General features: G+C 44.4%; 2 protein-coding genes and 1 long non-coding RNA gene across 5 annotated transcripts; 1 reads left to right on the top strand and 2 right to left on the bottom strand.

The window, feature by feature from the left end:
- Window positions 1-103: 103 nt before the first annotated feature.
- Window positions 104-3,447, bottom strand: si:ch211-105c13.3 (uncharacterized protein LOC325758 homolog). The gene is made up of 3 exons (XM_061289628.1): window positions 3,287-3,447; window positions 508-629; window positions 104-431 (listed from the first exon to the last, which is right to left on the bottom strand). The coding sequence occupies exons 2-3, from the start codon at window positions 625-627 to the stop codon at window positions 276-278; spliced, it is 276 nt and encodes a 91-aa protein (XP_061145612.1). The 5' UTR covers window positions 628-629; window positions 3,287-3,447; the 3' UTR covers window positions 104-275.
- Window positions 3,448-3,465: 18 nt separating this feature from the next.
- On the top strand, window positions 3,466-6,579 carry LOC133161266 (uncharacterized). The gene is made up of 2 exons (XR_009716043.1): window positions 3,466-3,518; window positions 3,623-6,579. It is a non-coding gene; the product is annotated as an uncharacterized LOC133161266 (long non-coding RNA).
- On the bottom strand, window positions 5,893-12,896 carry pbxip1b (pre-B-cell leukemia homeobox interacting protein 1b). 3 transcript variants are annotated; one of them, XM_061289617.1, is made up of 12 exons: window positions 12,738-12,863; window positions 11,242-11,312; window positions 10,658-10,733; window positions 10,401-10,458; window positions 10,237-10,304; window positions 9,833-10,154; window positions 9,290-9,517; window positions 9,198-9,221; window positions 8,956-9,008; window positions 8,727-8,840; window positions 8,101-8,317; window positions 5,893-8,021 (listed from the first exon to the last, which is right to left on the bottom strand). In XM_061289617.1, exons 3-12 carry the CDS (start codon window positions 10,706-10,708, stop codon window positions 6,868-6,870), a joined length of 2,289 nt encoding a protein of 762 aa, XP_061145601.1. In that variant the 5' UTR covers window positions 10,709-10,733; window positions 11,242-11,312; window positions 12,738-12,863; the 3' UTR covers window positions 5,893-6,867. The 3 variants fall into 3 exon arrangements, with proteins under 3 accessions (XP_061145601.1, XP_061145600.1, XP_061145602.1); XM_061289616.1 differs by lacking the exon at window positions 11,242-11,312 and having other exon boundaries at window positions 12,738-12,896; XM_061289618.1 differs by lacking the exons at window positions 11,242-11,312; window positions 12,738-12,863 and adding an exon at window positions 10,966-11,207.
- Window positions 12,897-13,066: the final 170 nt, after the last annotated feature.

Below are 13,066 nucleotides of genomic sequence, written 5' to 3'. Positions count from 1 at the left end.
CGAGATGTTCGTCAGGGAAACGGAGCGGCTAATTTTAGAAGCGCGTCAGGGGAACCTCGGCGTTTTGACACCCGAATGACGGCGTACGACAACAAGCACGCGGTGCCGGTACAAAGCTTTTAATTGCATTCATGACATGGGAGTTCTTCAATGTTTTCTTGAGCTCAACATGGAGGGAGCCTGGGTTAGCGGGTTAGCAGGATGCTTCGATACAAAAAGGTTGGTTAACTGTGAAAGAAGCGCACGAGAACGCAGAACGCAAACGGGGTGGGCGTCTACGACGCCGCGGCGTTGGATGGGCACTTGCTCTCGCTGACGGCCTTGGCGATGTAGCCGATCAGAGAGAGGTATTCCTGAAAGTTGACCTTCCCGTCCTTGTTCTCATCCAGGCCGTTTTGCATTTCCTTGACGGCCGCTGAGCTGTTGGCGTCCTGCGATAAATCACGAGATGAAGCTGATCGATCGTGATTGCTCATGATCACTATTTAGAGTTTTTTTTTTTTTTACCTCCATGACGCTGCCAAGGTTCTTCTTTACCATCTTCTGGAAGGACTTGCTATCCATGTTCTCCTTGCCTCTGGTAGAACTAAGGAATGTGGTCACCAAAGTCTGGATGGCTGACTCCATGTCTACAGGAAAAAACAATCTGGTTTCATTCTGGGTTCCATCAAAAAAGGTCACCAATGATGTTATTATTAACACAAGATTGTTTTTGATATTATTTGGTGGGGGAGGGCGAGCGGTGGACACGGTGGAAGAGGAGGAGGAGAAAACAATGTGGGCCGCGATCTCTGACGGAGGACATTTGATCCCCGGGATGCCTTTGAGGCGCATCTGGCTCCGATTACAGGCTACTGTCCGCGCACGCTACATTTCAATGCTTAAGTAAACGATTGGAAAAATATAGGAGGGTCGGACGAGAAATCGAAAGCCCTCCTTGACTTTACAATTTTGCACTTGGGACAACAGCGACGATTCAAAACTACTGCCCAAAATCTAAATTGAAGCCACCCATGTGGAGCTGCTCATTATCCCCGCAGTGTGGTGGAGGCCAGATTTCCGCAGAAGAAAAGGCTGACTAAGTGATTGAGGAGAGAAAGAGACTGTCCGGAAACAGCCCGGTCGATGACGAACCGAGTCGGTCGGGCCTGCTGGGAGCCATCTTGTTGTTTTGTTTTAGTTGCCTAGGAACTGCAGATTAATCTCCCATGTGACACGCATGTCACAACACAATGCTGAGCTACACACACACACACTGGTCCACACCCAAAGACACACACACACATATCCAAACTAGCAACAATTAGGACGTTGGTTGCATTAACCTAATTACCGAGTGAGTGAGGCCCAACGCACACATCCGGATTGTGTTTCATGGAGGCCCTACTTTGCACACACACATTTTTCCGGACATACTAGTGAGCATCTGTCATCAGCTTGCTGTTTGCTATTATTATTTTTTTTAATTATTTAACAGTGTACTATAATGGCGCCGACACCTTTGGCACGACAGCGGGCGCCCATTAACAAGCTAAACGAGAAACTGACCAAGAGGCGAGAACGTTCAAGAAGGGAAGTAAGGCAATAGAAAAGTTGAATAAAAGCACGAGGCAGGCGGCTTTTGCGCACATTAGCACGTGGTTTGCCCTCAAGCGTGACTCATGGGGCTTGAGCAAGGCCCAGTTTATATTGTGGTCTGACATGCACTTGGAATTTGAAGCAATAAAAAAATAAAGACGTTTTGGATTCCAGAGAGAATTGAGCATTAAAATCCGAGACTAGAACACATTGAAACGGTTCGACTCGGTTATTCTTTTTTTTTGACCAGTCACAACTTTATCGGATTTACTGAAGAGGTCGCAAGAATCATTTGAAAAACATCTCGGCCTCCTCCCCATTTAGCTGTTTTAACAAAACTTCGACCGTGTCACATTGTTTGAATGTCACGAGGGAGTGTGAAGAGACGAACAAAAAAAAAAGCAAACAAACTCATGTGAGGGGTTATAAAGCGTCAATTTTGCAAGTACAAAGACAAGTAGAAACCAGTTGAGAGGCAAAGCAGGTTGGGAACGCCCAAAGGCAAACTACTAACATCACTTTGTACACATAGTAAACTTGTAGCCGAGTGGCACAGTTTAGGAGCATCAAACATGCGCAGTTTAACCAGTTTGGACACTTGATATTGTTCATATACAGATGCAGCTCCGCCCCAAAACTCTTTTCTAAAAAAATATATATATTTTCTAAATAAATATATATATTTTCTAAATAAATATATATATTTTCTAAATAAATATATATATTTTCTAAATAAATATATATATTTTCTAAATAAATATATATATATATATATATATATATATCTCATACTAAAATAAACGCATAGTAACGACATCAAATTGAATTCCAAAGTTTGTACGTTGTAATTCCAATGCAGTAATAATACTCACTTTTCCACAGAAGATAAAGAATTAATTCCTCCAAGTATTATTATATTGTTGGTCTACATGTGCTGCTCCACCATTTCCATCCATCGGCTGCTACACTGCTGCTAGTTGTTAGCCCATTTACGGCTTATTAAATTTTAGAGTCAGTCATTTTGGGGAGGGGGGGGTTGAGATTTGCGGCTGTTTGGAAACTCGCATGAAAGCGGCAACGTATAATGAGAAATCTCGGTATATATAATTCAGCACAGTGATGGAAAAACAATCATCAGTTCAAATTGACCGTTACTCTAATGATGATTATTATTGGAATATGCGATTCAAAGAATATTTCCCGCCCACGGGCAGTGTTAGCATTAAATAGGTGTGACTGCGACACTTCCTCTTACTTGTCATCACCCGTGCATAAAAACACATACTCGAGTCGAAGAGAATAAAACTGATGAGACGCAAAATCTGACCGTGGTTACTCGGGTCACATGTGTCAAAACGACGTAATGGAGACACGGGTTGCATATGGTGGTGATGGGGGGGTCTTGTGTTTAGATGTAGCCCAAACTACTGCTGACAGCGTGCACAATAAGCAGAGGCAGGAGTGACACTGGACTCATGAATAAGTCACCGTGACACGGTTTGGGTTTCCCTGGACGTGTAAAGGGACAGGGGTTCGTTTACCCGCCGGGACAACCCGATCCGCCCAAACGCTTCAGTGAGCGCGCAAGACAAAAAAAAAAAGCAATGCAACATTCACGAGTTTGTGTCGAAATGAGTTACAATTAAAACATTGTGGTGGTTGGACATCAATACGGTGGGAACGAAGAGAAAGAAAAAGTCAAACTCACCGTTTAGATTTGAGGACGGAAGGAAAATTGAAGAGAAATAAGTGCAGCAGCTCCTTCTTTTTCCTTTGCTCTAGATGAGGCAGCAGCACATATCTTTTCCGTGATTTAACTTCTCGCTGCAGCAGCCAACTTTTTTTCACTGTCACAGGGCGTGTGCATGAGCGGGGGGGGGGGGGGGGGGGGGGGGGGAGAAAGAATGTGGACAGGGGCACCCGCCGCTCGTCTCGCTGGGGTGAGTCAACCCTTGACATTCCCACTCATCCCGGCCTTGGTGGGGCAATTACAACACTTTTGTTACTTTTCAACCTTTTCTCTCATTTTCCACTTTTTCCCCAGCTCGGCTTACACGTTGGAACAAGTACGTGTGTTTGCGTGCGTGCGTGCGTGTGTGCGTGCGTTCCCACAGATGCAACAAGGGCCACGCCCTGAAACTTTGCTCACTTATGCAAAGAATGAGAAGACTGGCTGGGGGAGGAAAAGTTTGAAGAGAAACACTACAAAGAATGCCTTTAAATGTGATTTAAAAAGAATATACCACATATGACAGTGAACACCTGTGTGTGTTTGTGTGTTGTGTGTACGCGGGGGAGTGATCGGAACAGCCAACATTGCAAAAGAAAGGCAGAAAAACATTGCAGTTGAGTCAAACCTTCTGACTGTATGGCATACAGACACTGTGGCCAGCCAATCAGCTGCCAGTACTGCTCCAAGTTGAGATCTTCATCTGTCCAATGGGTAGGAGAACAATTGTGTTCAGTGAATGTGTCACTTTTAACAGTGGTTAAAGGCAGGATTTGGGAGTCTGTCGCCATCTGGTGGACGTTTGACTGAACTGCACGTAAGGAAGACTAAAAAAAAAAAAATACGTGACACTTCCTAAATTTTGAGGACTTTAATCTGTCACGATTTACATTTTTTATATAACTCATTTCATAGGAGAATTGTAGGGAGAATTATTTTTTGTTAAGAGTGGTTAAGGGGGGATTTGGGAGTATCTAGTGGACGTTTGGCTGAACTGCATGCAACGTGACATTTCCCAAACTTTGAGTACTTTAATCTGCTACACAGTCACGGTTAACATTTTTTATATAACTCATTTCATAGGAGAATTTTACGGAGAGTTAATTTTTGTTAACTAGCTAACCTGTTTGCCTATCTAAATGTTTTTTTGCCTCAGGGTAATTTGGCCGTGTGTCTAGAGTTAGTAAATAAATAGGAAAGAGACAGTATAGCTGACCGCAGACACATTTGGAACCACAAAAATGGTGATTAAACTTGGAGGGTTACCTTAATTGTATTATATCGTATTGAAGGAAACCCACCCTTGGTATTTCACTTATTTCTTATTCTCCTGCCAGCATACACTGTAACTTAGGACACAAACAATCTATATAGCAGACTCATTAAGCTCAGAACATTCATGGATTGATTTTAAGACCAACTCCAGGTATAAATCACTCACTAATTGAGCAGATTGTGACTACTAGAGAAAATGTACCATCACACAAATGGTTTCATAGTTTTGTCAAGTTTGGGGGCATTAAGAGACAATTGCTTCACTCTCAAGTGCTGGAGAGAGCGAAAAGAAAGTCATAAAAAAAAAGTGGAATTACAGGCAAACTTTTTGTGAACGAGCCACTTGGGCTCAGCAGCTGACAAAACTTATTAGTTCAGGTAAAGCCTTGACAGGATGTGCATTAGGGAGACAGGTAGAGCACTAACAAGCTCTGTGGCTTCATCATCCAAAAGCTACTTTGCAGAAGTTTTCAGGTCCCTTACATCCTATTCTGAGTCATCAGTGGGGGAAAGAAGTGGGCAGTTGCTTTTAATCAAAACGGTTAGGGGAATGTGTAAACGACTGAGTGGCGACTGTAAACAAAGTAATACCAAAATAACATGAAAAATAGACCAAGATGAATAATTGCTTAACTTTTTACGCCATTAATTTGATTTATGACCTGCACACAAAACAAATAATCCCATCAGGTAGGAAAATGTATAGCTTGCAGAAAAAGATATATTATAGTAATGTGCTCAAAAACAAGCAACTTCCCACAAACATGGCCGCCAATGCTACTCCGAAAAAAGAATTCTCATGTAAACAAATATACATACATGACAACCAAAAGCATTCTATTCTTCAAAATTATCAAAAGTCAACACAGTACAAAACAAAAGAAAGCAGTAGTTCAACAAGACAAATTAAATCTCCTACCTTGGATAAAACGCCATTGCCATGTTGACTTAATGGTAAACCGGAAATGGCAGCAAACGTCTTCCGGGTTGATAAAGAGGTCAGTCCTCCTGCTCGTGCACTCAATCAATATTCCGGCCTCTCATTTGTCAAGTAAGGTGTCAATCAATCAAATTGACCAATAGGATGGACGTTTTGCTATACTGACTTGCAATTATCGGTTTTTAGCAAGATTGTAAGTGCCTCACTATTCAAAAATACTTAAATAATAACACAAAAAAATCTATTTGTTTTATTTAAACTTATCTTCTGTCTGTAGTTTTTTTCGAGTGTGTGTGTCACTACTAAAATCATTCGTCTTCGGATCTGTGATCGTTGGCCAAGTCTTGTGTGAGAAGAGGCCTTGAGACAGTTGGATGCTGACATTTTATTGAACTGCTGCCATGGCAATAAAAGTGACAATTTTTGAAATTGAAAGAAAAACACCTCTGAAAGCAGCAACAAAATGGGACGTATTATTATTAACTGCAAGCAAAAGTAAACCACCATCAGTCAATCTATTACTACTACAGTGCTGTTTTCAAAATAAAACACATATCAAGCACTTTAGTACGCAACGTGAGTTATGTACTTAAAGAGAAACAAACAAGCTTTGAACAATATTTTCTGTGCCTTTCTATTTCATTAAACTGGACGAAATAAGTTACTCGTAAGCAATGAATGCAACTATGTACAAATATTTAAACAAAGGAAAAAAGGCTTCTTCAAAATAAACAAACAAAAAGACATTCACGTCACTTCAATAGCTCCAGACGTGTTGCCATGGGAACCGACTCAAATGATTCAAACTGCATTGTGACAATAAGACTGAGCAGTGTGAAGGCTTCAGTGGAAGGGAAAAAAAGAACAAGTCCATCTGGGAAAGAAGTGGGAACACTCACAGGCAGGATGCGCCGATCAAATTGTTGTCAGAACAACTAGGCAGAATGTACAATTCAACAGAAACGTGTTCCCATTCAGCCCAAAAAAAAAAACCCAAAATTTATTTTACATAAACTAATTTGCGAGTATTCTTTTCCTACTCATTTTAGTATTTATAGTTGTGACATTTTTTATTTGGTGGTGTGCAATGAGATATTTCTGATGTTAAATATGCGCCAAATGAGTAAGATTGTAAATAAAAAACTTGTAGGCCACAATAACTACAAATGTATCTTATGTGTTAACTGTTTGTCATGCCAGCAAATATGACAAAATGGCAAAAGTAAAAAATAATATCCCTACTCAAAATGGAAGATGTTTTTTTGAGATAAAGAGACCTGCACTGCGGTGGATACAAAAAAACGGTAAATGAAAATGTCTTCCCATCCGACGTTCCCTTCCTACTTCAGCCACTGCCTCGTGCGCTCTCCTTCCTCCACTCGCCTTTGCGTTGCTCGCCGCCTCCCGCCACTAAAAACTTCTCCAGCGCTTCCTTCCCGAACGCCTCCATCTCATCCTCCAGGTCGCTGTCTTCCTCTCCGTCCCCTTCCACCATGTCTTCCAGGATATCCGACACGTCTTTGACGAACTTGCGGAAGTTGACCCGGTCGTGCACAAAGACGCCGTCCCGGAAGAACTCGGAGGCCAGTTTGCGCAGCTCGTCCCTCTTGGAGGAGTCCACGCCGGCCTGCTCGGCCTTGGCCAGGTAGGCGTGGAGGACGGACTCGAATTGTGGGAAGGAGACGGGGTGGAGCCCCTCGGCTTGGGCGCAGGCCTCCTGGGAGTGGCAGTGCTGGGGCTGTTTGGGCTTCCTGTGGAGGCGCTTCCTCTGCTGGGTCCAATAGTCGGCGGAATCGGCGGAGGACTGTTGAGGCGCCTTCCTCTCGGCCCACACGTTCTCCTCGTGTTGGTGGTGGTCGTTGAATTTGGGTTTGTGCGACTTGGACTTGTCCCCTTTGGACTCACCGCTGTCCTTTTTCCTCTTGTGTTCGTTTCCGTCCTTCCTGCGGTCCTTATCACCTTTGCCGTGATGACTCCCCCGTTTCCCGTCGTCAATCTTGCCGGGTTGTTGTTTGCCGTCCTCCGCACGTTTCCTCTCGCCTCCTCTTTCTTTTTCGCCACTGTGGCTCTTCCAGTTCTTCTCTTTGCCGCGCTCCTCAAAGCCATCGTTGCCTTTCTGCCTCCACTTATCCTTCGCCTTGTCTTTTCTCCACTCCTCCTCCTCCTCCTCCTTTCCTTTCCATTGCTTCTCATGCTTGTCCTTCTTCCACTCCTTCCTCTCCGTCTTCTCGGCCCGCTCCTTCTTTGCGTCGCGCTCCTTCCACGTCTTCCCCTCGTCCCCTCTGCTCTCCTTCTTCCAGTCTTTCTCCTCCTCCCACTTTCCTTGCCCTTCCTTCACCTTGTCGGACTTTCCGCGCTCACGCTTCCCACTTTCGGCCTGCTTGCCGTCTTTGCGCTCCTTCCGTTCGGATTTCTTGCTCTCTTTCCGCTCACCCATGTCAGATTTTGCCTTCTTGTCCTCCTCAAGTTTCCTGTCTGCTGGCTGACCACTTGGGGGCACTGCAGATGAAGAATATCAGAAAAGAAGAATTGCAACAACTCGAGTCTTCTCCACTTGTGCCCACCGTTCCCAGCTCACCTGTCAACTTACTGACGGTGGACCTCAAAGTTTCAAGTTCGCGCTGAAGCCTCGGCAGCGTCTCCAGCTCCCTCTTCAGCCTCTCGTTCTCTTCCTCGAGGACAGGAAGCGATGCCACTTCGGACTTCAAGCGAGTGTTTTCCTCCTGCCAGCGCAGCCGCTCCGTTTCGCCCTCGGCCGCTTGACCCTCGGCGGCTTTCAACTCTTCCATCTGCGCCTGGACGGGACGGAAAAAGTCAGCATATCAGAAATGTGCTCATGAATTAAACAAACGACGGATGTGTCGTGGTGTATTCTCTTTTGCATGTGTCATATGCATTCACAAGGTAGGCTCTTTCTTGTACTGCTTTATGGTCAGTCCATTGTTGGGGAAGGTTGTAGAAAAAAAAGGCTCTATTGGAGCAGGAAATGTTTGTTTGCAGGAACAGATGTTAACAAAAGTGTGCCTTTAGTGAGCCACTCACACAAGCTGTCATGAGGTCACCCAAGGACACACTCAGGGCTGTCAGGAACTACAAACTAAATTGAGTTTGCAACGTCGCACAGATTGCAAGATTGGGAGATGCTCGTCTGCATCCAGATTTGCCCTTGAGAGGGGGAAAAAAAAAAAAAAAAAAAAGCCACACCTCAAGTTGAGCTTGCAACACAGAAATCTGCTGGTCTCCATTGGCTAGTTTGGTCCGAAGCTCCGAGTTGTCAGCGTCGACAGGGGGTGGAAGAGTCTCTGAGCGAAGCCACTCCTACCACAAACACAAAAACCTCCATGTTTACACGTGCCCAGTTATGAGAGGAGCCAAAGTGTATCATGAAGAAAAACGAAGACGTAGTAAGTAAACAACTTAGCTACAGACTGACCTGTTTTCCCGGTTCTTCTAAATCGCTCAGCTCCCTTGTACTCAAGCCGCTCTCTAAAAGTTAACAAGGTGTATCCTCAATTATTCATGTGTGAAGAGAAAGAACGCCAACATAAATTAGTGAGGCATCAGTTTGGACTCCAGTTGGTGCTTGGAATGAACCTGTTCATCTCGAAAGGGGATTTTTTTTTATGCTGAGTACACATGCCTGTGAAGACGATCATGAACAAACACACATCCTACCCTCATCCAGGTCGATGAAGACACCTGCAATGACATCACACGTTAGCTAGCAGCTCATTGGCTTGGGCTGACTCTCACATGGGCTCACCTACCGGAAAACAAGATGGTCCCGAGCGAGACCAGGAGAACAGCGCCTAGGATGCATTTGTTCAGAGAGAACATGTTATCGGCCCTCTGCCGTGGCAGCTGGAATTCCTCTTCATCAGCGTCCTCTTCCTCATCTATCCTCCCGATTCGCTCCAGAGAGGCAAGCAGGCGCTTTCTCTCGGACTCGGTGTCCTCGGGCCGCTCTTCATCTGATCCTGGTTGCTCCGGGGAGTCTGGAGGGAAAAGAAATTGTGTTTGCATTTCAAATGTTAGGATGTCGAGCCATATAAACAAAACAAAAAAAAAACTTTTCCACAATAAAGCAACCACATCCTCTCCAAACAAAATTCCTTGACCTGACATTGAACAGAAATAGAGAACTTGTATTTTGATCTCCACAACGATCAAAACGCCCAAGGCGAGAGGTTGTGTTTTGCAAATTCATTTGGTATTAAAAAATAAAATATGCCAAAGACCATCACCAATTTCCGTACATAGGATTACCGGTAATGAAGACAAGTTCAGCAAATAGATTCCTTTTTCTGTACCTGTGTGTTTAGAAAGAAGCTCTGACTCCTCCCCTTCCTGTTTGCGTTCTTCCTCCCACGTTCCGTCAGGCCGCTCTTCTTGCTGAGTCAGCTCCACGCCTCCCAGAGTCTCTGCTTTCATCAGCGAGCCCGAGGGCTCATCAGGGGAGCGGGTGTCGTGGCTTAAGGAGTCGGAGAAGGCGTCCTGGTCGGCGCCATCGGGGGCCACGTCTGATCGGACGTCGCTGGAAGGAATGGGGGCATCGCTGACAGATGAGGGCGCGGAGGCGGGACGATCTGTACCGCGGTCATCGCTTGGGTCTGCTTTTCTCTCTTCCGCATCCTGATTAAAAAGAAGCGGGTCATCCGAATTCATGAGCGTAAACTTTCCCCAGCACTTTTGCAAATTGGTGTTGTGGTCTGACCTGGCGGGCCTCCACTGAGAGACTTGATGCTTTTGCACCATTTACTGGCTGGCTGTGTGACCCATCATCTGGCTCATCATGAGGGGAAAGAAAAAAAAACTGTGAAAGTTCCATCTAGGGGTGCATTTAATAATGATGATGATGATGAGAGAATGAAGAGGAACCTTGCTCATGATGCTTCGTCTGTTCCTCCAGAGGCCTGACAGTTCCAGCAGCAGTCTCCTGGTAGATAATAAAAGAAACATCCAGTCACACATTGAGTTGAACATCTAGCATGATCTGATGACAGATAAAGTGAGAGCGGAGGACAATGACGCGCGCGTAATCAGGTGACCTCAAAGAGAGCGCAACTGGGTCGAGCAATTTTGCCGTACTCTATAAAAGACACGCTTTAATTGAGGCCGCGGTGACCTTTGAGTACCTCAGGACTGACGATGGTCCAGCTGCTGTTTGCGCCGCTGCCTCCAGACATGGCCCCGCCCCTCCGAGGCTGCGCTCTGCAACACACGCATATTTTGTGACCGACGAGAAAACTAAAAGAAGCGAGCACGGATTGGGCGAGGCTAGCCTTTGTGTGTTCTGCTTGACAACGCATTGAGTTGTTTGCTCAACAAAAGTTCCCCAAATGACGCTAAATTAGGGCTTGAGGTAAAACGACAATGATGGAGTTCTTATAATTTACTTTGTGGGATCATCACGATAGATTTGAAATGAAGAAAAGAGACTCACAATAATGCAAAAAGTTACTTCACATCCATGAGAGGGCATCTCATGTTGACTGTTCAATGTCCTCCCTCTTGTCCAACATTAGCTTGACAGCGCATTTACATCCTCTATTAATACACAGGCAAGATTTGAATAGTTTCCCTGAGGCCTCACCCAACTTTGTCAACAGGAGCTACTGTAGTGTGCGAGTGTGACTGTGCGCACACAGGAAGTGGGTTTCCGAGGGGGCCATTTAGTTTCGCCATTAGTAGTTTGTGTGTGTTGTGGGAGTTCAGTCACCCCGGCTTTTGACGAGCAGGGGGAAATGTTTGGCCCGAGGCTCGGGTAACTAAGGCTAGCCCTAGCCCGCGCTGTGAAGACAAGAGAATAGGCTGAATCGGCATTTCAACACCACTAGGCTTTTCATTGATGTTCACAAAACGAAGTCAAAACTAACGGAAAGTAACACGAAAAGGTCCGGCGCAATTTGTTCCAGGAAGCTGATCGATCAAAAAATTTGTAAAATGACTGTTTCAAATAAATGCAATGTTTAAGTGAGATAAACTGGAGCTCGGTGTGGCCCTTAAATCGTTTCTTTCAATTAATAATGTTAACTGTTACTGATCAATGTCAAGTTGCAATAAGAGTGTTCGCCACTAGATGGCAACGCTCCAGAACAATACACACATTTATCGTAATGTTTGTGCCAATCACACCAATTGGAATCATGACCTAAAAGTTCAAGCTTGCTTTCATTGGCTCGCAACATATTTTTGTATTGGAAAATTCACTTTTTGAAATGTATGGTTGCTGTATAAAGTATTTTCACATCACAGCCACATTTCCCAGTACTGACACATTTCCTTCCTGTGCTCTGCAATTTAGGTCTCATCTCCCATGAGAACCTAGCCTGAGGTCTGAGGAGCATTGTGGAGCGTATAGTGGGACGGCTTACACAGATGATCGCTAAATATAGCTGCTTCGAGATTGACTGGAGACAGGAGAGAGGCAGAGCAGCTGGATTAAACCTGAAATGTACCAGTTGTTGGCTCTTTGTGGTTTAAGTTGTATAGGAAGTCTCGAATTTGGGTTTTATCATGTTTTAACAAGTGTCGTTAAAGTATCGTGGTTCCGAGACAACTGAAGGGGGGCGAGTTAGAAAGAACTACCAAAAAAGGTCAGGACAATGACACAGGCTGAGGCACCATTTCGACAACGACAACTTGGGCCTGGCAGCTTCTCAAAACCATTTGTACCATAAGAGTTCATGTCAACTCAGTTATTCTGTCTGTAATTTATTTTTTAATAACATATTCAAATAATTGTCATAAAAATGATCTGCAAATACAAAATAGACAGAGTTGACTACTCTGGACTACTTAACTGCACCATTGAGTTAATTTTCATTGGTCAACCACTCCCCGGGCCCCATTTTTAAATTTGTTATATTTAATAATTACATTTTGTTCTCCTATAAAATCTCACGAGATTTGCCAAACTTCTCGCGTGATTACAGTGATGGCTTGCGGAGAATGAGCATCTCGCACAAACCAAGGCTTAAGATCTAGGCTACTTTTGGACAGCAAATGGCATGAGCGACGACGCAGAGACAAATAAATTGACTATAAAACTCGGCAACACGTTTGTAAAGAATGAAATTAACTACTATTCAAATGAGGAAAGACGCCAAACCTTGACCGTATGTTAAGGAAGCGCAAACGAATACAACGTAACGAATATAATAACTAAAGTTTTAGTAGACTAATTCAACAACCACCTCGAGTAGTCCTTCTTACCTTCCTTCACTTTCACTTTTTGACTTTATCCAGACGGCTTTACACGGTAGTTCTGAAGTAGACGTCCACCTTCGTTTCCATCCAACTTGTGAACTGTTTCATTAGAAGAACGTGCGCTGGAGCCTCACGCTGTGTCGTCCAATCAGACGCGAGATTTGATCAAGTTCCGCCTCTTTTCCTTCGGAACAACCAATCACCAAACGTCCTCACTCCTACTGTGTTTGGGGAAGTTTTCAGGTTGATTGACGTATGGCAGGTGACGTTATATGTACAATGCGGTTTGCTCACTGAAATGTAAATATGATTTCCATCCACACTATTTAACCAAA

The sequence above is a fragment of the Syngnathus typhle genome, linkage group LG10 (genome assembly GCF_033458585.1).
Source record: "Syngnathus typhle isolate RoL2023-S1 ecotype Sweden linkage group LG10, RoL_Styp_1.0, whole genome shotgun sequence".
Taxonomy (NCBI): domain Eukaryota; kingdom Metazoa; phylum Chordata; class Actinopteri; order Syngnathiformes; family Syngnathidae; genus Syngnathus; species Syngnathus typhle.
Note: the sequence above shows the minus strand (reverse complement) of the source record. Positions and strands in the feature narration are given on the sequence as shown.

Coding starts and splice junctions, on each gene's coding strand:
- si:ch211-105c13.3 (XM_061289628.1), bottom strand. CDS start 627: ATGGAGTCAGCCATCCAGACTTTGGTGACCACATTCCTTAGTTCTACC. Junction 432..507: donor ACCTTGGCAGCGTCATGGAG/GTAAAAAAAAAA, acceptor GATTTATCGCAG/GACGCCAACAGCTCAGCGGC.
- pbxip1b (XM_061289616.1), bottom strand. CDS start 10,708: ATGTCTGGAGGCAGCGGCGCAAACAGCAGCTGGACCATCGTCAGTCCT. Junction 8,841..8,955: donor TAGAAGAACCGGGAAAACAG/GTCAGTCTGTAG, acceptor TGTTTGTGGTAG/GAGTGGCTTCGCTCAGAGAC. Junction 8,022..8,100: donor CACCGTCAGTAAGTTGACAG/GTGAGCTGGGAA, acceptor CTTCATCTGCAG/TGCCCCCAAGTGGTCAGCCA.